The sequence below is a fragment of the Malaclemys terrapin genome, chromosome 9 (genome assembly GCF_027887155.1).
Source record: "Malaclemys terrapin pileata isolate rMalTer1 chromosome 9, rMalTer1.hap1, whole genome shotgun sequence".
Classification (NCBI taxonomy): domain Eukaryota; kingdom Metazoa; phylum Chordata; order Testudines; family Emydidae; genus Malaclemys; species Malaclemys terrapin.
Window position 1 is genome coordinate 25806042 of NC_071513.1, and position 23599 is coordinate 25829640.

General features: G+C 41.9%; 1 protein-coding gene across 6 annotated transcripts in view; it reads left to right on the forward strand.

The window, feature by feature from the left end:
* The window catches only part of EDA (ectodysplasin A), a 191469-nt gene that overhangs the window by 87875 nt on the left and 79995 nt on the right, over positions 1-23599 (forward strand). For all 6 annotated transcript variants that reach the window (XM_054040681.1, XM_054040682.1, XM_054040683.1 and 3 more), the window contains exon 2: positions 19891-19999. In XM_054040681.1, coding sequence (XP_053896656.1) covers positions 19891-19999 — 109 coding nt within the window. The remainder of the gene's footprint in view (positions 1-19890; positions 20000-23599) is intronic.

The window sequence follows — 23599 nt, forward strand, 5'->3', positions numbered from 1 at the left end:
GGTTTTTTTTAATGGGGGGGAGGGGTTGTAATAAAGACTATAAAACTGTAGATTAGATGCTGTGAATACAGAATGTAATTTTGAGGTGTTGTTTTGCCCATCAGATGACATGAGCTTGAGGAGTTGTCCTGGACAGGAGTTAAGGGCAGCTCTGTTGTCACCATAAAAATGAACTATGGCTTCAAATACTGAGGTGATGCGGGCAGTATAAGTATTTAAAATTGATTTTAAATTCCAGAAAATAAAATCTCACTGAATTCTTTGTTTGGTGTCTAGTTATGGCCTTGCTCAAATCAGTGTGAGTTCTAGTTTGCAGTGATTTGGGATATTAAGCACATTCAAAGTGTACAAAGTCACAAAATGGAAAAATCAACTACTCGTTTTAGTAGATTCAACTACTATTCTTAAACAGCATGAGAAATTCCAGGGTTTACTGCAGACTGGTAAATACTGTGTGCAAATAGTGCAATGTATCTATATAAACCTTTTTTTGGAATGCAACAAATCTGAGTATGTCAAATACATAAAATATTTAAATTGGGATTTTCAAGGAGCCTAAGGGAGTTAGGTGCCAAAAGCCCATTAAAATTCAATGCAAGTTTGACACCTAGCTGCTTTGAAAATTTCAGCCTCATTTATACTTGTGTATACAGACCACTATATCTGTGTATATATAGATGAGAGATTTGTATTAATCTTCAAGACTTCATTGACTTGATTGGAAAGCAGACCAGAGGAAGTCCAAACAAAAAATTCTATCGTGGAGTTGTAGTGTTTTTTTTATGGTTTGTGTGCAGTTTTTTATCTGACTCCTTGACTGGTGCATTTCTACTAAGGATAAACTTATGTGCTCTACTCCTTGTGACAGTCTGTAATGAAACAAGCTGTTCCCAATTTCAGAGTTTCATGTTGTGGCAAAGGCAGAACTCTTTTTCTTTTAAAGATCAACTTTGCTAAAAAGTTTGATATTTGGAAGAATTATTTGATCTAGCAGTTTAACAAATGTAGATGTCTTTAAATGCTCCTTAAAATAAATTAATCTGCATGACTTAATACTGGAGCATGTGATAAGGAAAATCCAGAAGATATTGACATTACATCATAGTTTTCAAACCAAAGCTTTAGATAGACGGTTTCCCTGTTTCTGAATAGAATCTACTCCTGAAAACTAGAAGTTTATTTTTTTTATTTGAGACAGCTTTTGAATTAGATTTGTACCAAGTGGTTCACCAAAGATTTATTTTCTCAACTCACATTAAAGACATGACAACTTCCCTGCCAGGCAGAGTGTTGCCAATTCTTGTGATGAAATTCTAAGTCTCACAATATTTGATGTTTACTTAAAGCCCCAGCTCCTAAGGGCATATGATTAGGAGATAATATCACTTTTATTTGAGAGGGGAGGAAAAAAAGCTAGGTTTTTAGCCCCTGTGCTTGGGAAGGCTGAAAATGTGAACCCTACAAGGCTCAAATAAGACTACAAATAAACAGGGCCCAAAATGCATTATGTTTAAAATTCCTTGAGTTTGGCAATGCTGCAACTGTCCAACTTGAGATAAAAAGTGAGCCTTGGAATGTGGCAGTATTGATGTATATGGAGATTTGGCAGTTATCCAAGAGCTGGGGGCACAAGGGGAGTGATTTGGTTGGGACTATTCAACTGCTTAAAGTCAAGAACATATGCGGTGAGGGTGAAATCTTGGCCCCATTGAAGTCAATAGGAGTTTTGCCATTGACTTCATGGGGCTAGGATTTCACACAAAGTATTCACAGAATTGGAGCCTAGTTGAGCACAGAACATTTTATTATTCCCCCCCCATCTTACCACCCCCCACACTGCCTAGCTGGAAGCAAGTTTGTGATTGGGAGCTGCGGGGGAGGGGGAGGGCGAGACAAATGTTCATATTTTTAAACTAAACTTTTCCTTGGAATTCTCCCTCAAAGGAATCCTATTGGACCAAGCTGTTCTCCCAGCTTGGAATTGTAAAATGCTCCTGTTGGTACAGGTTGATCAATGACACAAGGTTCACACACTCTGCAGCTCTTTCAATCCATGACTTCTGGAACGTGAGGAACCAGCCAGTAGGATCTAAACTGTTTCCCTATAGGACCATGCATCACACTGCCAATAGACCCTGAAGGGCCTGTTTCATTCTAAAGCAAATATTGCTAGTAAAAGTCAAAATGAAAAGATCGGTATTATTGGTAACTGCTGTTTCCTTCAGAATTAATTTAAAATTTATGTTCAGATTTTATGCCTTCCACTCTGCATCCTGTTGCTATTTACTCGCCACAGCTGCCAGGTTCTTACAAGGATGAATACAGCTTAATAGCTGACGGACAACCAAATCTCTTGGAGAACCATTTGTATGATTGTATGCTGAAAAATAAAGTGGATTTTTTAGATGATATTTTCCAATATTTTCATTGGATGTTTGGTCTCATCCTTTTGTGTTGTTTAATCTTTATATTACTATAGTGTCTTGAAGACCTAGACGTATCAAAGACACTATTGAGCTAGGCACTTAAAACACATGTTTACACAGCTCCTATCCCAAAGTCTTTAAAGTCCAAGACAAATAACATGAGAAGGGTGGGAGGAACAGGGTTTAACCAAATATATACATCTTATTTATCTCAACATTTTAAATTGCTATAAATTGCCAACTGGTGCCATTTGACCATCATCAAGTCATCATTAATCGGCTGATTCTTCTTCTAGTAGTGTCCCTATGGTTGCTCCACTGTAGATGCACTTGCATCCCTACACTACTGATCAGAGAACTTTGGTAGCAGTGTCTGTGCAGTCCGCGTATGCTCTATCTCCCCCTTGTGCTCTGCCATGAGCTAACCAGCATGCGCGGGCAACCCCCCCTCAGTTCCTTCTCAACTTGCCATGGCTAGAGACTGAGCTATTCACTGTGAGTTCATCAGATCATTAACTCTATTGTTCGAACTTATTAATTACTAATCTTTCTTTATTTGTTAGGTTAGTTTGTTTTTTAAGGAAAATAAACAAAGGAAACAAACCTTTATCTACTTATTCCCCCTTTCTCCAGGGACTACCCCAAGGGTAAGAGGTGCCCCTCCTGTAAAGAGACCATCCCTGTAATGGATGGACATTCCTCTTGTGTCCGATGCCTCATGGAAAAGCACATTCCCCAGAAACGTGTTTTTTGTCAGCAGCTAAAGTTGCAATCGCGACAAGACAGAGAGCTCAGACTAAAACTCCTTCTACTGGAGGCAGCTCTCCAACCTCCTTCACACCTGCATCAAGATTCACCCAGAAGACAGGAATCTTCACCAGTCCTCTACATCTAAAGGTGTGGAATCTAAAGCCATGAGACATTCACATAGGGCTTCAAAAATGAGAGCTGAGAGTCGCCAACGCGAGCCCCAAACCAGATGGAAAAGATCCCCAGCATGTTTGGTATCATCAGTACTGATGGCATCGAAACCATCCAAACACAGTACCCAGAGGTGACACGGTACTGTCCCAGTGGAACACTGTGATACACCTAAAGTCCTGATGGGCACAGGCACCGAAGCAACAGTATCAACTGGGAGAGATAAGGATAAAGACTATGCTTTGGGGAAGGCTCACTCGCTACGGGAAACAGCTTCGATAATATCAAAAGTACACCAAACAATGTCGGAGCATTTAGCCTGGCCTACATCACCAACCCCATTGGTATCGTCATCTTGGCACCAGCAGCCACAACTGGTACTGACTTCCACCTGGCGCCACAGGAGTTCAGATACTTGAAAAACCTTGCAGTATCTGATGTACGTGAGTCTCCCCTATTTGGTACCAGGACTCCGGTATTGACTTTGCCTCAAGCTTGAGAGTCTCCACCAGCACAGTGCCATGCACCTCCATTCTCCAGTGGAGAGTCGAATAGTGAGCATGAGGAGTTTGTCTCCCATCACTCCTTCCATGCACCGTATAGTGTCCATTACCACTGTCACTGCCATACTGTCCACCGGGTCCTCAGCCATCCTGATATGGGCAACCAGAGTACCAGCCAGCAGGACCTTTCCCGCCATCCCAGTGACCTTACTGGGACCCATGGGAGGCGTATAAACATTGTGCCTCCAGAACATCTAGCATGGTCTGCCATGAATCAACAATGTGCCCTTCATCAGCCTCTGCATCCAGAGCCTCTGAACCTTTTGAAGAGGTGAGGGAGGAACAGGAGGCCTACCTTGACAAAAAAGGTCACACCCCTGACCAACACCTTGTCCTCCTCACCATATGACTTTAAACTCTTTCAAGACCTAGCTAAGAGGGTGGCAGACACTCTCTTCAATTATCTCTAGAGGAGGTAAAAAAAAAAAAAACACACCATAAGCTGATAGACATTTTGCAGTCCTTTTCTTCATCCAGAATAGTCTTCTCCATCAACAAGGCTCTCCTTGATCCAGCCAAGCTTATATGGAAGACCCCTGCATCAGTCGCGCCAACCTGTAAGCAAGCCAATAAGAAATACTGCATCCCAGCCAAGAACACACAATTTCGTTTCTCCCATCCACCCCTAATTTCATCATTTGGGGATGCGGTGAACTCCAGCAGTGGTCAACACCAGGTGAAGTCCACCCTATGTGATCGGGATTGGAAATTCCTCAACCTTTTTGGAAGAAAGGCTTATTCTTCTACCACACTACAATGCTGCATCATGAATTACCAAGCACTAACTGCAAAATATAACTACTTCAATTCTCCAAACTCAATTTATTTATCGACCAGCTTCCAGAATCACACAGAGATCAGTTTAAGGTTATTATCAATGAAAGACAACTGGTGGTCAAGACAGCACTTCAGTCAATGTTCAACACAGCTGATACTACAGCACGATCCATTTCCACAAGAATTATGATGCAATAAGCCTCTTGACTACATTTATCTGGCTTCCCCAATGAAGTACAGACAACCATGAAGAACCTTCCCTTCGAAGGCAGCAAATTGTTCACAGAAAAGATGGATGCATCCCTCCACACACTAACCCTTCACTCATTAGGGATTTATACACCTGGACAGAAGAGAAAATACAGTCGTCAGCCCTCACTTGAATTGTGCACAGCACATGATCAAACTCAACGCTTCTGTGAGCCCCAAAGGAAAAAGTCCAGATTCTCAGAGCGCAAACCATCGGGCCCACAGCCTTCCTCTTCCCAATCATCCACTTCAAAAAATCCATTTTGATGGATTGGTTGGGGTGCGGACAGACCACTTCCTCGAACGCTGTCTGACACTAATCAACTTTTCGCATCCCTTTGGATGCCATCTTGCTCTGTTCCACAGCACCTGGGAAAGGATAACATCTGACAAATGGGTGCTAGAAAACATCCACAGTGGGTATTCTATTCATGTAACCTTCCTTTTCCCCCCCCCACCCCATCCTCCCCTGTCCCTCTTCAGGTACCCTTCTCACAAGAGTCTCTTGCGACAAGACATAGATCACCTCCGAGTAGGAGCCATAAAACCAGTATCTCAACAAGTACGAGGCAAAGGTTTTTACTCTCATTACTTCCCAATACCCAAGAAAAAGGGGGGATTGGAGACCCATACTGAACACCTCAGAACACTCAACAAGTTCATCAAGGCTCAAAAATTCAAGATGGTTACTCTAGCAGCGATTATCCGAGCTTTGGAACAGGGAGACTGGCTTTCAACCCTCTACCTTCAGAATGCTTATTTCCATGTTTCAATCTTAGCATCCCACAGATGGTTCCTCAGATTTACCCTAGAGCACACTACCATTACCAGTACAGAGACTGCCCCTTCGGGCTATCATCAGCTCCCAGAGTATTCTTCAAGGTCCTCTCCATAGTGGCAGCTCATCTTTGTTCTGAGGCGATCATGATCAACCCCTGTCTAGACAACTGCCTCCTCAGGGCTCATTTCTTCGATGAAGCTCTGTGGGTTACCCACAGGACTATGGACTTATTCAGAAGCCTGGGCCTACAAATCAACATCCAAAAATCGATTCTCTCCAAGTGAGAGCACTCCTTCCACAATACAGATTCCTCAGTTTGTCCTTGCTTATGGAGACAGTGCAAACAAGCCCTCATATATGAGACAGACAGTGCCTTCTAACCAGGGGTCAATCTTAAAGGACTTACCAGTACGCAGGGCAGCCAGGGTCCTGGGGCTCTGGCAGCGATTTAAAAGTCCTGGGACCACTAGCGCGGTAGTGTTAGTGGCAGCAGCAGCCCCGGGCCCTTTAAATTGCCACCGGAAATCCAGGGTAGCAGCAGTGGCTGGGAGCCCTGGGGCTCCAGCGGTGATTTAAAGGGCCAGGGGTTCCAGTTGCTGCCAGGAGCCCCGGGCCCTTTTAAATCGCTGGGCCCCTGGGCAGGTGCCCCTCCTCCTACCCTCCTTTCCCCCTCCCGCAAATCAGCGGCCCTGCCAGTACGGTCGGCTGTATACTGGCAGCCACTTTCTTACCGGTACGCCGGACCGGATTACTTTCACCTCTGCTTCCAACTTCTGGAGCACATGGCGGTGGGTACATTTGTGATAGCTCATGCCAAACTTCGCATGAGATGTCTCCATTCATTGTTCAGCTTGGTTTACAAGCTGAACAGAGACAGCTTAGAGAAATCCATATTGTTACCCACCGAGGTCAAGTAATCCTCCTTGCCACCAATACATCCCTCATAGGATGGAGAACATCTCAACAAACTCATGACATAAGGCAAGTAGTCACCCATGGAAATGTGTCTTCGTATCAACCTCCTCGAACTCAGAGCAGTCAGGAATGCATGTGCTCATTTCCTTCTGCTGATCAGAGGTACACACACAAGGGACATGACAGACAACATAGTATGCATGTAGTACATAAATCATTGGGGCTGCCAGATAGAATCATAAAATCATAGAATTATAAAATATCAGGGTTGGAAGGGACTTCAGGAGGTCATCTAGTCCAACCCCCTGCTCAAAGCAGGACCAATCCCCAACTAAATCATCCCTTGCCCTCCCTTTGTACAGAAGCACTAAAACCATGGAACTGGTGCATTTCCCACAACGTTCGGATATCAGCGGCTTACCTACCAGTAGTGCAGAACACAACAGTAGACAGTCTCAGCCGCAGGTTCCCATACGACCATGAATGGGAGATGAACTCAGTAGTACTCCATGACACATTCAGACAGTGGGAGACACCAGCAGTAGACTTGTTCATCACTTACCTGAACAAGAAATGCCCACGCTATTGCTCCAAGGCAGGTCTTGGACAGCACTCCTTAGGGGATGCTTTCCTTCTTTCGAGGGATAAGGGCCTTCTATACCCCTTTCCTCCATATCCTCTATTGATTAAAGTCTTGTTAAATATAAAAAGTGAGAGTGCAAATGTTATACTGATTGCTCCCATCTGGCTGAGACAGACATGGTACCATTACCTGTTACAGCTGGTGATGTGTCTGCTGATCCCTCTTCATCCCACTCCATATCTCCTCTCGTAGAATGAAGGACGCACTCTCCACCCTAACCTGCAGATACTTCGATTCAAGGCCTAGCTTATTCATGGTTCCAGCACATAGAAAGATCCTGCTCTCAGGAGATGTAGGAAGTGTTATTACACACTAGAAAATCAGCTACCCATCATACTTGCCTGCAAAAGCGGACCAGGTTTCAGGTTTGGTGTAATCCCAAGAAAATTTCCCCAACATCTGCTACTCTCCTAGAGTATATACTGATTTTCAAGAAATCAGGATTACCTCTTAGTTCACTCAAAATTCACCTGGAGGCCATAGCAGCCTCCCATCAACAAATAGAGAGATACTCCGTGTTCTCACACCCAATTACAAAGCGATTCCTTAAGAATATAGTACCCTTTTCCCCCAACCCAGACACCCACCCCATCTTGGGTCCTGAACTTAGTACTAAAGAGCCTGACTTGGCCACCCTCTGAACCTAGGCCACTTGTTCACTTGCATACCAGTCTTTGAAGACAGCATTCCTGGTGGCAATCAGCCTGGTGAGGAGACTAGGGGAGATAGCAGCACTAATGATACACCCCCTTATTCAGTTTTTTTTCGAGACACAGTTACTTTCAGACCACACCCGAAGTTCATCCATCCACAAGGTGATCTCATCTTTTCACATAAACCAACTTATTTATCTCCCAACATTTTTCCTTAAGCCTCACCATGATAAGAGGGAGGCTGTACTGCACACACTAGTCGTTAGGAGAGCCCTGGTCTTTTACCTGGACAGGACGAAGGCCTTTATGAAATCTCCTAAGCTTTTCCTTTCCATTATGGAAAGGTCTAAAGCAGTGGTTCACAAACTTGTTCTGCCACTTGTGCGCTGGGCCGGTTTGTTTACCTGCCATGTCCGCAGATTCGGCCAATCGCGGCTCCCAGTGGCCGCGGTTCGCTACTCCAGGCCGATAGGAGCTGCTGGAAGCGGTGCGGGCCGAGGGACGTACTGGCCGCCACTTCCAGCAGCTCCCATTGGCCTGGAGCAGTGAACTGTGGCCATTGGGAGCCGTGATTGGCTGAACCTGCAGATGTGGCAGGTAAATAAACTGGCCCAGCCCGCCAGGGGCTTTCCCTGCACAAGTGACGGAACAAGTTTGGGAACCACTGGTCAAAAGGCGCAGCGATAACGGCCCAGAGACTCTCCAAATGGGTCTCAAACTGTATCAAACACTGCTATCAGGTTCACAACATAGTACCTCCATCTGGAATCTGCAGTTTCCTCCTCTATCACCTTCCTAAAGAATGTTCCTATCTCAGAAATTTGCAGGGCAGCAACCTGGGCTTCTGCAAATACCTTTGGAGAACACTACACGATTACTGGGGACTCTGTTTCCAACGCTATCTTCAGCTCTGCTGCAGTGTCATCCATAACAGACTTGACTCCAAAGCCCCAGCCTCCCATTAGGGATACTGCTCAGGAATCACCTGCAGTGGAGCATGCATAGGGATCACTACTTGAAGAAGAAGGGGAAGTTACTCACATTGTGCAGTAGCGATGGTTCTTCGAGATGTGTCCCCCGATGGGTGCTCCATGACCCACATTCCTCTCCTTTACTTCTAGTTCTTGTCAAGGACTCTACAATAGAGAAGGAACTGAGGGGGGTTTGCCTGCACACGCTGCTTAGCCCCGTGGCAGAGCACAAAGGGGGGACAGCATGTGTATGGGCTGAATGGACACTGCAACCAAAGTTCTCCGATCAGCAGCGCAGGGACGCAAGCGCACCTACAGTGGAGCACCCATAGAGGGACACATCTTGAAGAACCATTGTTACTGTACAAGGTGAGTAACTTCCTCTTTCTTATAAGTGTCATGTTAGAGGTAGGTCTTGAGAGAGGAAGGATGGTCCAATGGTTAGAGTACTAGCCTAGGTCTTGGGTGACTTGGGTTCAAGTTCCTGCTCCACCACATACTTGTGTGACTTTGGGCAAGTCACGTAGCTTCTGTGCCTCAGTTCCCTGTCTGTAAAATTGGAATAATAGTACTTTGTTACTTCACCGGGGGTGTTGTGACAATAAATAGATTCAAGATTGTCAGGTGCTTGGATACTACAGTAATGGAAACCATATTAGTACTGCAGATAGATGGACTTGAATAAGGAGAGGGTTGTGGCCTTTCTAATCAGTTCTGGAACGATGTTCCGTGTGTCGGGCAGCATGTTTATCACACAGACATCTGTGTACAAAGTTAACTGTCAGGGCGATAAGGTTGACATCATGACCAAAATTAGAGGAGGCAACGTTGATTATGTGATAAAAGGAGCAGAGTCATGGAGGACCTTTGGAGGTAAGGACGAGAACTTGAACTTCATACAAGGACAGCAACCCAGAAAGCCAGTGGAGGAGTCTATTTTGAATGCAGAGGAGGAGACAATGTGGGGGAGTTAGGAATGCTGAAAAAGAGGAGATTCCAGTAATTAAGATGGGATATGAAGAGTGACTTATGAGAATTTTGGCTGATGTACATTGTTTATATTTCTGTACATTTTAATTGCTACTCCTGTATCTTGATCCCTCTGTGCCTCACTCCCCATAATATGTTTTGTGAAAATTATCATATTTAACTTGTTACAGTAATTTTATATTCAAAGATGTGGTTATATCTTTCACACAAGTTTTTGTAGTTTTGCTGCCAAGTTAAAGAGCAAATCATGTTGGTTGTTCACTTGTATTTTATAACAAAAACTAAAAATAACCTATAAAGACAAAGGCCTTAAATATATTGAATATCTCCTTTGATAAACATAACTTTTTTTTGTGTTCTGTCTTCTTCTCTGCTAACTAAATATTTTACAGTCTATTCAGTTTGTTACATCCCAGTTGATCATGGATATTTTTTTGATTTGGTACAGTCAAAACTAACATAGAGACAGCTGTTCCAAACCAACAGCTCTGACACAGTATTTCAGAACACAATAAAACCACTCTATTGCCTGCAAAGAATATCTATAAAGAGCTTAGTTATGGTAACAGTCTTTCTCACACTAATAATCTCTGAAACTGAAAATGGACAAGGGAATCTAATCATAATACTGAAAAAGCAATAATGCAGGAGCATCAATTTCGTGCTTATTTTCAAGTACTTTGAGATATTGTGCTGTAGAAGAGGGGGGAGGTTTTTTAGGGGGTTGGGTTTTTTATGTTCTGTTTTTAAGTTCTCTGGCACATCTAGCTCTTTAAGTTTTAGTTAGAGGCAAAATACCTGGTTTACATGAACTGATTTGTTAATCTAGTTTGTAGATGATTCAAAGATGACTTGTATTTCAAATCTTACTGCTTTATCTACCTACTCTGAAAAGTTACTCTAAATTGGCATTTTATGGTTCTGTGTTTATTGTCTCAATGATTTCCGTATCAAACACGCTCAGTTTACAAGTAAAATATTATTTCTCATTGCATACCTGTGAAGTTTGCCTTGGATCTGAGAGTCTGGCTGCATTTTTTCCCATATAAAGGTTCTGCAGGCTAAATTAGTCACACCTGTGCAAACTTTAAATTGTGTCTTCAGTGACACCTTTGAAACCCCATTGAATTCAGTGAATTTGCACAGGAGGAAAGTATAGACTCCGCTCTCCCTCTCTTGTGTTATCACTGCGGGGATAAGAGAAGAGGAAATTAAGCAAAATCTGTTGTCACTGAAGTCAGCAAATATCTCTCACACACACGCATAGGAAGCATATCTGTTTTAAACAAGTGCCACTTTTTATGTAGTCACATTTCAGAGTATAACAATCTTTATGCTTGTTTTCTACTTTCTACTTTTCTCTTTGTGCTGTTGGAGCTTTTTGAGATCTTTCCACTGCGTTTCCAGTGGAACGTCTTTGGTGCTATAAAGTGCTCCTTTTGGGCATATATGCTATGTCTAAGACACTCAAAGAACGAGACAGGTAGGTGGCTAAACCCTTGAGAATCATTGTAACACCACAGCATCAGGTTTGTGGTACGCATAGTTTGTATGTCCAATAATAACTTCATGGCACATCTGGTTTCATGTCCTGAGGAAAGCTTCCTATTTTTGTGGTACCTTTTTAGAGAAAATGTTTATATAAGTATCTTATTTTTATTTCTGCAAACTTTGGAATGCAGGTTTTTTTTATAAAACAAAATTAGTTTCTGTGAGTAGCTGCAGGCTATATTACTTGGGTAATTCCTATTGTGTTCTCGTGACATTCCAGAGCATTACTGCTCAGCCTTTCCAACTAGGATTCTGCATGTCATTGCAGTGAAAATACGTTCTTTTGAATGTGTTATTTTGTTCTTCTTTGTTTTGTTGGGATATACAAAGGTGTAACTGACTCATCCCTGTAAGGCATGTTTTACAGGTTATTTGGGCTCCTGCCTCGGTGCTCCCTCTTCCACACCCTTTAGATTATCCCTTTTCTTTTCACTTTTTGACCTTATTTTTATCATCCTACAGTGATTTTCTTGATGAAATACAAAATAGTTTTGTGATTTGGTAACTGTTCTAAACTTAAGGTAATGTTGGACCCGAGATTACGCAGAACCTGTAGTAGTGATTTGTTCAACATATTGTGAAGTTGTATGCACTGTAGTTCAAACATATTATGAAGTTGTCACTTAATTACATAAGAAAGGAAAAGCTCCTACGTACTGGAGTACTCCTTAGTAGTACCCTATGTTTCTACAGGTACTGAGGCAAAGAAAGCCAACTTCCTTCAATCTGAGGATTTGAGATTTTCTTTCTGTGGAGTGGGTAGTTAGGTTCATCATTTCTTTAGAAACAATCAAAGTCTCCAAGGAAGAGAGTAATTGAATAACCTTGATGTCTCCCACTGCAAATAGGGTGGCTGGGCCAGTTCACTCAATCTTTGACTGGTTTATGAAGGATGTAAATTCAGCACCTATTTAGCACCCCAGTAGCCTATTCATTGGAGAAGCTTACAAATCTTGCACTAAATCACCACTGCCTTTTCCTTGCACCCTGGCCAGAAAAATTTAGTAAAAGAGGCCACTGTTGTTGAGGTCAAGACCCAATGTTCATTACATCTGGTCCATAATTCTAAGGCCTAAGGTAAGTAGAGTACTAGCCATAGTTATTAGCTCCCTTCATTGGGAACTACTGATGCTTCATAAACAAATGCCAGTTCAAGCACTGGAAGAAGATTTGACAGTTTGCTGATTCTGATCCTTGGGGAAAATGGGGACTTTAAAAAACTCATTATTTTTCATTTTTACAAAAATAGACTTATTACCATTCCAATATGTTAATGGGGTTTAGTTTAGGAAAAACTTTTTTCTGACGGTATGACTTCTGTCTGCTTTTTTTCCTCTATTCAGCCAACTTACAAAGGGAAAACTTGCCGTGGGGAAACACTTTAAAATTGATTATTGCAACTCTAAAGCAAGGTGCTACCAAATGAGGGTTTGTGATGGCCTGGTAAATGGTCATTGAACAGAACATAAGAACGGCCATACTGGGTCAGACCAAAATTCCATCTAGGTGCACTAAAAATAGTAGTTTGACACTGGGAGTACAGGTATCGGCAAACAATGGCTAGCCTATGTTGCTGTTCACCACCGCTAATGCTATTGCAGCTATGCTACTGTTTTGAGCATGCGAGCTCTGTGAGAGCTAGCACGAGTATGTCTGTTTGAGCTGGAATCACGCCCCCAGCTCCAAGTGTAGACATACAGATTATCTCGCCATTTATAAATTTCCCCTCTTGCTGTGTTCCATTGGAATAATGAACCTGTTAACTAATAGAGAAAGTCTTGTGAGTGCATCAGACAGAACTTTTAACAGGAGCTGAAGAGAGATTGACTGACTGACTGACTGACTGACTAATACCCCTGCCATGTTCAGAACTAAACATTAACCATCCTTTTGACTTTAGATTCCCCACAATAATTTCTCCACCCACTACTCTAATTCTGCAGCAAGGCTGTCTAGGAGTTCGCTACTGTTCCTTGATTCTCTGCCTGTTTCTGTCTCCATGTGCAGGATAGAACAGCCTGCAGGCTGCTCTAAACTTTACCAGCTAGCTATGGTTCCCAAAGTGCCATATGACATCTGGGAACCGCGAGAGTACATTACACTCTAACCACACTCCTTGCCTGCCCTTCCCTGCCTCCAGTATGCCCCGAGCAACATAAAGTTAGTGGAGTAGGGCTGAGACTCTCTCACTTTGTCCAGGCACTGACTTCATTCTGACCTACATATGAGTAGTCATTACTCATGCAATAGTCTCACTAGTTTAAATGGGACTATTTTTGTGCAAGTAAGGGTTGTTGGATTGGTCATTAATATATGTCTGACTCATCCTGTCATGCCTTTTACCCCCATAGAATATGGCTATTGTATGAACTAAGCTTTTAGGGTAGTGGGAGATACTACAGAACCTATTCTTATATCATTATTTCTGCAGGAAAACTATTTTTATTAATCTATTTTTAGAATAAGTCTATGTTCAATAGCAGCTGTCATCATACGATAAAATTACAGTCTGTTCTTATTTGCAGTTTTTTATTTCAGCTTCTTGTGGTGAAATGTGCATCTGTGATCATTAACAAAAATATTTAATATTGAAGGGAAAGTGTATTTTTCCCTAAAATAACTCTTTTTGCATGTCTAGAAAGAAAAAATGGTAGCAGTGGGAAGGAGTGAAGGAAATACTTCATTTACCAAAGTGTAACAGCTCATGAAAAAGTTCATGATAACTTTGATAATGTATGGAAAGTCTAAACTTTTCATTGTTAACACTGAAACAACTTTGTTTTGAAATAACAAAGATTCTATGCCACTAAGAAGAATGCTTTTAATGAAAGTACAGTTTTAGCCGCTGTGCTACAAACAGTTATGCACAGTCTTAATTTTAAGCACAGGAGTAGTCCAGTTGAAGTGAATGGGATTATTCTTGTGAGTAAAATTACATAATTGTGTAAACCGTGTACTTGCTTGTTTGCAGATAAGGGTTTTAATTTTCAGTACCTTGTTTTTTTTACTATAGCAGTTTTATAAAACTCAAAACGATACCCAACTAATAGTAGTAATACAAACAGCATTTAGCATTTATAATTTAGTTCATAATAAATTTTAATCTTAAATTACAACGCACAAACTTTCAAATTAGTTTTACAAAACCTTAACCTGATTTAAATTAATTAAATTTTAAATCAAGTTAATTTAATCACCTTGATTTAAATTGCTTCCCCCTGCAATCATAACTGTGGATGTTCTAATAGCCACATTAAATATCTAATCCTTTTTTGAATCCTATTAAATTCTTGACCTCTGATGCTTTAACAGTTAAACAGGCTAGTAATATGCTGTTTAGAAAAGAAAACAGTGTTTTCTTTTATCAGTCTTAAATGTGTTGCTTTTTAATTTCATTAAATATCTTTGTTGTGTTATGAGGGTAAATAAGCTGTGTTAGATGAACATGTGGCTGCTTTTATGTGTCATTAATTTTGAGATAAGTTTTTTAGAAGTAATTTTATTATAAGAATTATGTGTCTTATTTTTTTTAAAGGAAGACAAAGCCCTCTACACCCAACTACCAACTGCTTTTATCAGGGATGCTAATTTTGCTATATTCTATAACATGTCACTGCAATAAAGATCCATTTAATATTTGTAGAAGTAAAATAAAATATCAGGAATTGTTAAGACTAGATTTGAGCTTTTCTCTGTGAACAGGTAAAAAAGTTGATAGGAATCATTTAAATTGCACTTGGGATCAGAATTCCCTTTGCCCAAATCCAGGGTTTTCTGATTCCTTCCCCTGTGCTACTGCTTGGTCTTCTATTAGAAAGCAATGTTTTTTCCCCATATATGCTAATTTAGGTAATACAGTTTAAGGCAGGTGGGGGGGATAATAAGTAAAATCTGGGGTGGAGTGACCTCCCTAGGGGGATCACACATTCCTAGGTGATGAAGTATCTTAGTCTTTTTGAAATCTTACACTGGCTTCAACACCTGTGTAATGAGTTTATAGCCCATGCACAATAAATCGTAATCCTGGCTGTTAGAAAGACAGTCATGGGTGCCAAATAGGTCTTCATCCTATTTTATCATACAGCAATTACAGACCCACTTCAGTATGAGCTAGCTTCTGTATCAGATATTCTTACCTTGTCAGCTGTGGAAAATATATGTGGGAGTTCATGTTATAAAGAGACAAACGGTACTTTATTAATCTTGAAGATTTTGGACAGAAGCATAGATATCAGAGTTTAATTTTTCCTATGTTTTATCTGTGTCTTCCAGTTGATAGCTAGGCACTTCCACAATTTTAACCAAGTTAGTGGAGTTCTTACCCCGTCCTGTAACTGGACTTGCTCTCAGTATGGGTGGCCTTTGCTGAGTTGATTGTAAGTGGGTTTCACTTACCGTGGCTGAGTCAGTAGGACATAGGTGGGCAAACCGTCCTGCCCGGCCCCTGAGCTCCTGGCTGGGGCGGCTAGCCCCCGGCCCCTCCCCTGCTGTCTCCCTCCCATCCCCTGCAGCACAGCCTTCCCTACCCAGCCCTCCATCCAGTTTTGCAACCCCAATGTGGCCCTTGGGCCAAAAAGTTTGCCCACCCCTGCGGTAGGAGGTGTGCTGAGCTAATCTCAACTGGGAATCATCTGCCCTAATTGTGAGCATGTCTAACCTCCTGCATAACACAAACCATAGAATTTCACCTAATAATTCCTGGAAGGACTTTATCTTTCCCTTCTATCTAATTTAACCTCTTAACTTAGTGTCTTTTCCTGTGCAGGTCTGTAACAGAATTGGTACTCCTCAGTGCTGTGTTTGAGTCCTGTGCCATTTATTTCTCAATACTCTTCCCAAGTTACAGATAAAATGTAAAATTTGTTTTATATGTACATAAAATACCAAGTCCATTTCTGTCTACTGTGTGGATGAGATGATTGGAATAAATGACAAATCAAAGGATCGTTTAAACGTTTGGTTCCTAAATCATCTGTATTTCTTGAATATCAATATTTTATGAAGAGGAGATCCTTGGAGGAAATGCTACCGGATTATGGATATATCTTCTTTTCTTGGAATAACTAGAATGACTGAAATGGAACTTCTGAATGCAAGTGACACTACATGCCTCAGGACTAGGAGGTTAACTTTGCATTGTGAAAAATAATTATTTAGTAACTACTAATTATTGCTTTTTTTAATGTGAAAAGTATTTTACATGAATTGTTGGTTACTACATAAAACTTTGTCTCTGGGCTAGTCTGCATCAGATTATAGAGATCTTCCTCCTCCAGGTATAAGGTATTATTCATGTCATATTACATTTAATTGGATTTAAAGGCCTGTAAAGATGTCTGAATGCTAGTGCCCAGGGAGACTTACAGTAGAGAGAGAGAGACACCTCTTGACAAGGTTCCAGGCTTGTCACAGAGCACAGAAAGTCACAGATGCATGATTTCTCTGTCTGTGACTTCCTGCAGGAAGGCTCTAGGTGGGTTGCAGCCCGATGCAAACGGGAGGCCCCATGTGGAGAGAAAAGTTGGAGAGGAAGTCCACCCAGCATTCACTCTGCAGCAACAGCTCCTGTGTCTGCAGGGCTGGGCCAGGCTCCATGCTCCGCGCGTTGTAACAGGGCACACAGGGTCACAGCACTACTCTCTCAAATTTGGCTCTACTGTCCGCTTCCTTCCTCCTGTCATGATGGAGGGGCAGCAGAGCCACACCTGAACAAATGGCACTGTGACCCATATGCCAGTTTGCAATGTCTGGAGCGGGTAGCTGGGCCCGTACCTGCAGGACACAAGAGCAACCACTGCCCGTGCCTGGGGTGAGCACAGAGGAGGCTCACTCTTCAGCCCCTCCTGCCTCGGGGCCTCCTCACCTCACCAGAGTAGATTAGGGTTGCAGTGCTGGCATGTAGGATGCTGCCGCAGGTGGTCATTTCCCCCTCATTTGTCTGGGCAGTTTTTTTTTATCAAATATCCCAGAGCAATCCCTAAACCCATGACTTTTACTACATTTACCTGATTGCTCCATGATTTTTATTATTATTAAAAAAAAATCCTATGACAAATCTGCAGCCCTAACAATGCACAAGTCAAGGGCCTATCAAGGAGCTTAATAAATTAGCAAGTGAATAACAAGTCCTTCAGAGAATAATTAGAAATGACTGCATCAGTCATCTTTAGTTGGTTAATTATTTCCAGCTAGGATTTCCAAAATCTCCATGTGTCGCTACCTAGCCTTATTGTAGAAAATCAGAAAGTTCTATGGTGTAAAGGATTAGTATGGAAAACTCCTTTAGGGTTTTTTTAACATTACAGATGGCTGGAAATAAATGAGAATAATATTCTAATGTAAAAGGGAACTTACGTTTTTTTTGTTTGAAAATGAGGTCTAAGTAATGAATGCAAAAGTCTGTATGGATTTCAAAACCCCTTTTGTGATGATTGATTTGTGTCTTGACATTTGACATGGCATTCTCTTGAACCTTCTAATGACATAAAGGGCAGATATCATACTATGAATAGGGAGCTTGTTTTTGCCTTAGAGTTGAGACACATTGCTTTTTATTCTAAATTTTCTCATTTTAATTGCAAATATTGAAATTTCACATTTTAGACTATAGAACAAGCACAGATCAATTTTAACTTAGCCATATGTACATTGGATATCATTGCGTTTAGTGTGCCAATAATACATATATTGCCAGTATTAATCCCTGTTTGAAGAGTTTGTTTTTATTCTGTGGCTTGTATACCTTGTGTGTATATATTATGATATAGTCTTTAGTTACATGTATCAGAGGGGTAGCCGTGTTAGTCTGAATCTGTAAAAAGCAACAGAGGGTCCTGTGGCACTTTTAAGACTAACAGAAGTATTGGGAGTATAAGCTTTCGTGGGTAAGAACCTCACTTCTTCAGATGCAAGTTGGCAACCCTATTCTTGCATCTGAAGAAGTGAGGTTCTTACCCACGAAAGCTTATGTTCCCAATACTTCTGTTAGTCTTAAAGGTGCCACAGGACCCTCTGTTGCTCTTTAGTTACATGATCACATACTATTTTTCAGCATTCTACATGTTGCCTCATTCAGAGAATAGGATGGATGTGGTTAGGAATGTAACCTGAGCCAGAGCCCCCCTTCCACGCTCCAACCCCTTACCCCAGCCCTAATCCCCCTTCCACCCTCCAAACCCCTCAGTCTCAGCCCCACCCCACAGCCTGCACGCCCAGATGGAGCCCTCTTCCAATCCCGCACCCCAACCCCTTGAGCCAGCCTGGTGAAAATGAATGAGTGAGTGACGGTTGGAAGAGCGAGCCACAGAGGGAGGGGGGATGGAGTGAGTGGAGGCAGGACCTCAGAGAAGTAGCGGGGCTTCTAAAGAGGGGCAGGGCAGGGGGCAAGGACGTTCCTGTTTTATGCAAGTAGAAAGTTGGCAACCCTATTCTGGACATGTCATTAAAACCAACATTTTCACATGTTCTGTTACCCACTATGAAGGCAGATACGCCTGAGTTTCCTCAATTTACAGATAGCATAGAAAAATACTAACATTTGTCAGACTTTCCAGAATGTAGTGTAGCTAAGTGGCCTACACTTTTAACCTCTCAGTAAGATATAAGGTCTTCCTCAGTAATAAGAGATGTAAAAGGCATATAATTACTAATATCAGACAGTAGCAGAGGAGAATGTAAGAATCATGGTCTCCTGGTTCCCAGCCCATTGCACCTTCCCCTAGGCCAAAGGATATTTTGATGGAGGAAAGTAGCAGGGAGGAGAAGATGAAGCATCACTTTGCTTGTGTCCTGTCTGGAGGATCAGCTACATATAATGTGCTGAGGAGAGATTCGGGGGCAGTCTATGCACAGTGCTGATAATATATTATGCGATTTTAGCAGTCAGTCCGTAGTACAATGGTTCTCAAAGCCAGTCTGCCGCTTGTTCAGGAAAATCCCCTGGCAGGCCAGGGCAGTTTGTTTATCTGCTGCATCCACAGGTTCAGCCAATCGCGGCTCCCACTGGCCGCGGTTAGCCGATCCAGGCCAATGGGGGCTGTGGGAAGCAGCGCGGGCCGAGGGATGTGCTGGCTGCCCTTCCTGCAGCCCCCATTGGCCTGGAGCAGCGAACCGCAGCCAGTGGGAGCTGCAATCATCCAAACCTGCGGACGCGGCAGGTAAACAAACTGCCCTGGCCCACCAGGGGCTTTCCCTGAACAAGCGGCAGACCGGCTTTGAGAACCACTGCTGTAGTATCTCATTACTCTGGTTATGGGTGCATCAGAAATTGAGATAGCAGGCTAGCATTTTATCCTGTTCTGCTAATCAATTTTATAGAAACTATTCTTCATGGAATTAAGAAGTTATTGATATCAAGACTCAAATCTCTGCTAAAGAGGCGGAGTTCAGTCAGTTTGGCAGTGATAATTTGTTGGTAAAGAAACCTCAACTTGATGTTCTTATTGTTCCAGCTGGCCTTGCTGAATTTCTTCCTCCCTGAAGAAAAATTGCATCTTGAAGAAGAAAAATTGCATCATGTCCGCCGAACTAAAAGGAGTAAAAGTAGTGAAGGACCTGATGGTGAGTTTCTTTATTTCTTATGGCTGTGTTTCTCATTTTCACAGACAAGTGAGGGACAAGCAGTTTTTTCAGATAGTGAATAGATAGTGGATTGTGTAAGTTAACAAGGGAACTCCTGTCTCGTAGTGCCTCCCTGAACTTACTTGGCATCCAGATCATTAGTACCGTAAATTACTGTTTCACACTATACAGTCTAGTAAATGATATTAAAATTAATATCCTAACCAATCGTTATTTGCCCCAACTATCATTATTTTTTATAATCACCATTGATTCAGTAAGGAGATTCATCTTGTCTAACAGTAAGGCCTTTGGCTTGCTTACTGATATGATTTGTTCATATAATGCCTTTGCTTCCCTATTTCCTTAAAATCTATGTTCAATAGGTTGTTGTGCAGGCTAAACAGCTGTGAACAGCGCTACAGTACAGAATGAAAATGTGTTGTAACTGGGATGCTGCATGTGGTTGTAGAATAGATGGATCCAAGCTCCACACCACTTAACCCCTAAATACTTAATGTTCTTTGAGTATTTGTGCACATATATATTGTACTTCAGGTGTGCATACACCCTGGGCTTTTGGTCATAAATTGAGGTGGCACATACATCCTGAGTGTCTTCCTGCTTCCAACCAAGGTCAGAAAGAGGTGGGGCCACCCTAACTCCCTCTCTGTTCCTTGTCAGCTCACAGCTTGATGCCTCATAGCTTACTGTTATTCAGCACTTATCAAAGCTCTTTTATAAACTTAGTTTATATAGTAATTAGACAGTAGTTAGATAGAGAGAGGTTTTTTGATAGTGTTCCTTTTTCCCTCCCTGCTTTTGAGAGAATTTTCTCCCCTTTTTTCTGGATTGGTATGCAAGCACTTCTTCCTTTGTTTAGGATGCCAGTGAGAAAATCCCTGGGTTTTAAAAATAGTCTGTCCTGTCAAGCAGCCATGCTTGTAAACAATGGGCACACAAGGTGCTTTTTTTTTTTTTTTTAGAAGAAGGCGGCCACATTTCAGAGAGATTCACTGTATGTAGAAGAACAAAGAAATCTAGAGAGAGCAGACTGAGAATATACCTCATGAAAAACTTCACACATCCAACCTTGTATCTGGGTCACTCCCAGAATACTAAGCACCCAGATTATGTTTCATTGAGGAGTGCGTCATAAGCCTTTTTACCTTCAGTAGCCATTCTGATTTTGAAGACCTCATCCTGTGAAAGAGGGAGAAATCCCCAGAAGTCCACTAGAGAGAAGAGGCATCAATCACAGTCTCTAGAGCCATCATCTAAAGCCCTTAAGTCATCTTATACGTCAAGGGGAGAAAGTATTGCTCAAAGTCCAGGAGAGACTTCTTGACCAGCCATTCAGCTCATAAACATGAGGCCTGAGTACCAACTGCGAACTTACCTGGCACTGAGCAGACTTCATCAAAGGACCTAGTACCGCTATCTTCTACTGCAGTTGTTCAATTTCTTCCAGTCCAGATAATCCCAGTACCAGTGATTTTGATACCAGCTAGGTCAACTCTGATTACTCTCTCTGCACTAAATAGCTTGGTATCAGCAATTGCTTTCCACCCCATATTCTGTACAGCCCTTCCCATTACTGACTCTTTATTGGTACTGGCTTACACCACAATCATATATAGTAGCTAGAGATCTCAGCTGAGTTTGCATCAGTCAGGAGTACTAATACCCACTATGTACAGAGTTTACCAACTGTCCTGCCTGAAGAATATTCCTTCTGATCTTCAGAGTCAGGGAGCAGCAGGGAAGCCTTTCCCGTTGCATCATTGGGTTACAGACTTTTGCTTTCCTTGACAGCTCATCATTCCAGAGAGAACTTAAAAATGAACCTCAATGGATCCCATTCCTTATATCGTCCTCTTCCGCAGATGAAGCTATTGCTCCTGAGCCTATACCATCTATGCCTAATGACTATAAGTCATTACAGGAGCTCATAAGGAGAGCGGCCTCTGATCTGGAGCTCCTGTAGAAGTTGTCCAGGAGAACCCTCACAGGCTACTAAACATCTTGCCCTGGTTGAGTGGCACTGCCTATCAATGAAGACCTCTTAAATCTCACTAGATTGTTATGGCAGGCCTAGTCTCCATACCACCCACATCTAAAAAGGCTGATCAAAGTTACCAAGTTCCAGCACAGGGTTTTGAACAATTCTTCTTTCACCTGGTGCCAGGATCATTAGTAGTGATGGCTGCAAATGAGAGATCTAAGCAGGGACAACAGATATCTACACATAGGGACAAGGAATCGTGCTAGAAAAAGCAACTCTATGGTGAGCTTGTAAATGAGAATCGCAAATTACCAAGCGGTTCTCTCCAAATATGACTATACTAACAAGGATTCCCTTACAGAATTTACAGACAAATTGCCCACAAGCTCAGAGAGGAGTTTAAGTCTTACCTGGCCAAGAGCCAGGTAAATAACCATTTCTTAAAAGCCTGAGCCAAGCAAATAAAAAACAGCACCAGAAATGTAAGTCTCTATCAACTCATCAGCCTGGTGAAAAATAAAGAAATCAAGATTTGGGTCTGAAACCACAGAAGTGGAGACCCTTGGGTTTTTTAATCGTGTCTTTTGACACTATAGTAGAAACAGGTTGAATGTAATCAAAATTCGTCTCATTCACCTGACATGGTTACAGGTAATATAGTTCAGTACATCCATGCTAAAACATTTCCCCCTGTATACCTCCCATGTTGCACAACCATGTTTGCATTGATGCATTTTTGGAAAATCTGGGCAGGTATCTCATACTCCCTCACCTGATTTGATTGTGGACATCTTTCATATAATATAATGTAGTTTGTGTTGTTTTTTGGCATGGATATGTGAAAGGTTAGCAGGATTCGCTAACTTGGGTACATAAAGATGAGTAATTAGAAGAAACATTCTTCAAACTGTTCCCTAACCCTGGAATAGCATCATACTTCCTGTGCATCAGTCAACTTCACTTGTCTATGCTTCTTGCCCTCCCTCAGTCTTTATTTCAAAATATGAGACTCTCTATATATATAATTCATTCATTATGCAGTGATTCACATTCTTTGTTGTAACACTTGTTCCTTCTTTCCCCACCCCTTTAGTTTGTCTATCTTCACGTTTTGAGTTGGTCTGCTTACAATTGTAAACTCTTTGGAGTAGGGGTTGGGTTTTTTTTATAATTTCTTTCAAACTCGATACAAAACATAGTGCTATATAAATGATTGAGTAATAATAACCTAACTACAGCTTGGCAATTGCTACAGCCTAGCCCCAATAACTTCCAGAATGGTGGGGTTGTGGAAATGTCATCTTTGACCCCACCTCTCTTCCTCAGTTCACCTACCAGAACTATGGTTCACCTGAGGATTAAGGTTTTAGTCAGTATCCAAGAGTAAGTCATTTTACATCAGTAGATAGCATGAATGTAACTAATGTAAACAATCTCCACTTTTCCATGACCAAAAACACAGAAGTGGTTAGTTTTCTATGGCTAATCATAATCTTCTGACTAATTTTTGCATAGAATTTATTCTAGTGCTTTACTTTCATTGCTGTATGGCGCTGATTCAAGAAGGCTCTTAAGTATAATGCTTAAGTGCTTTC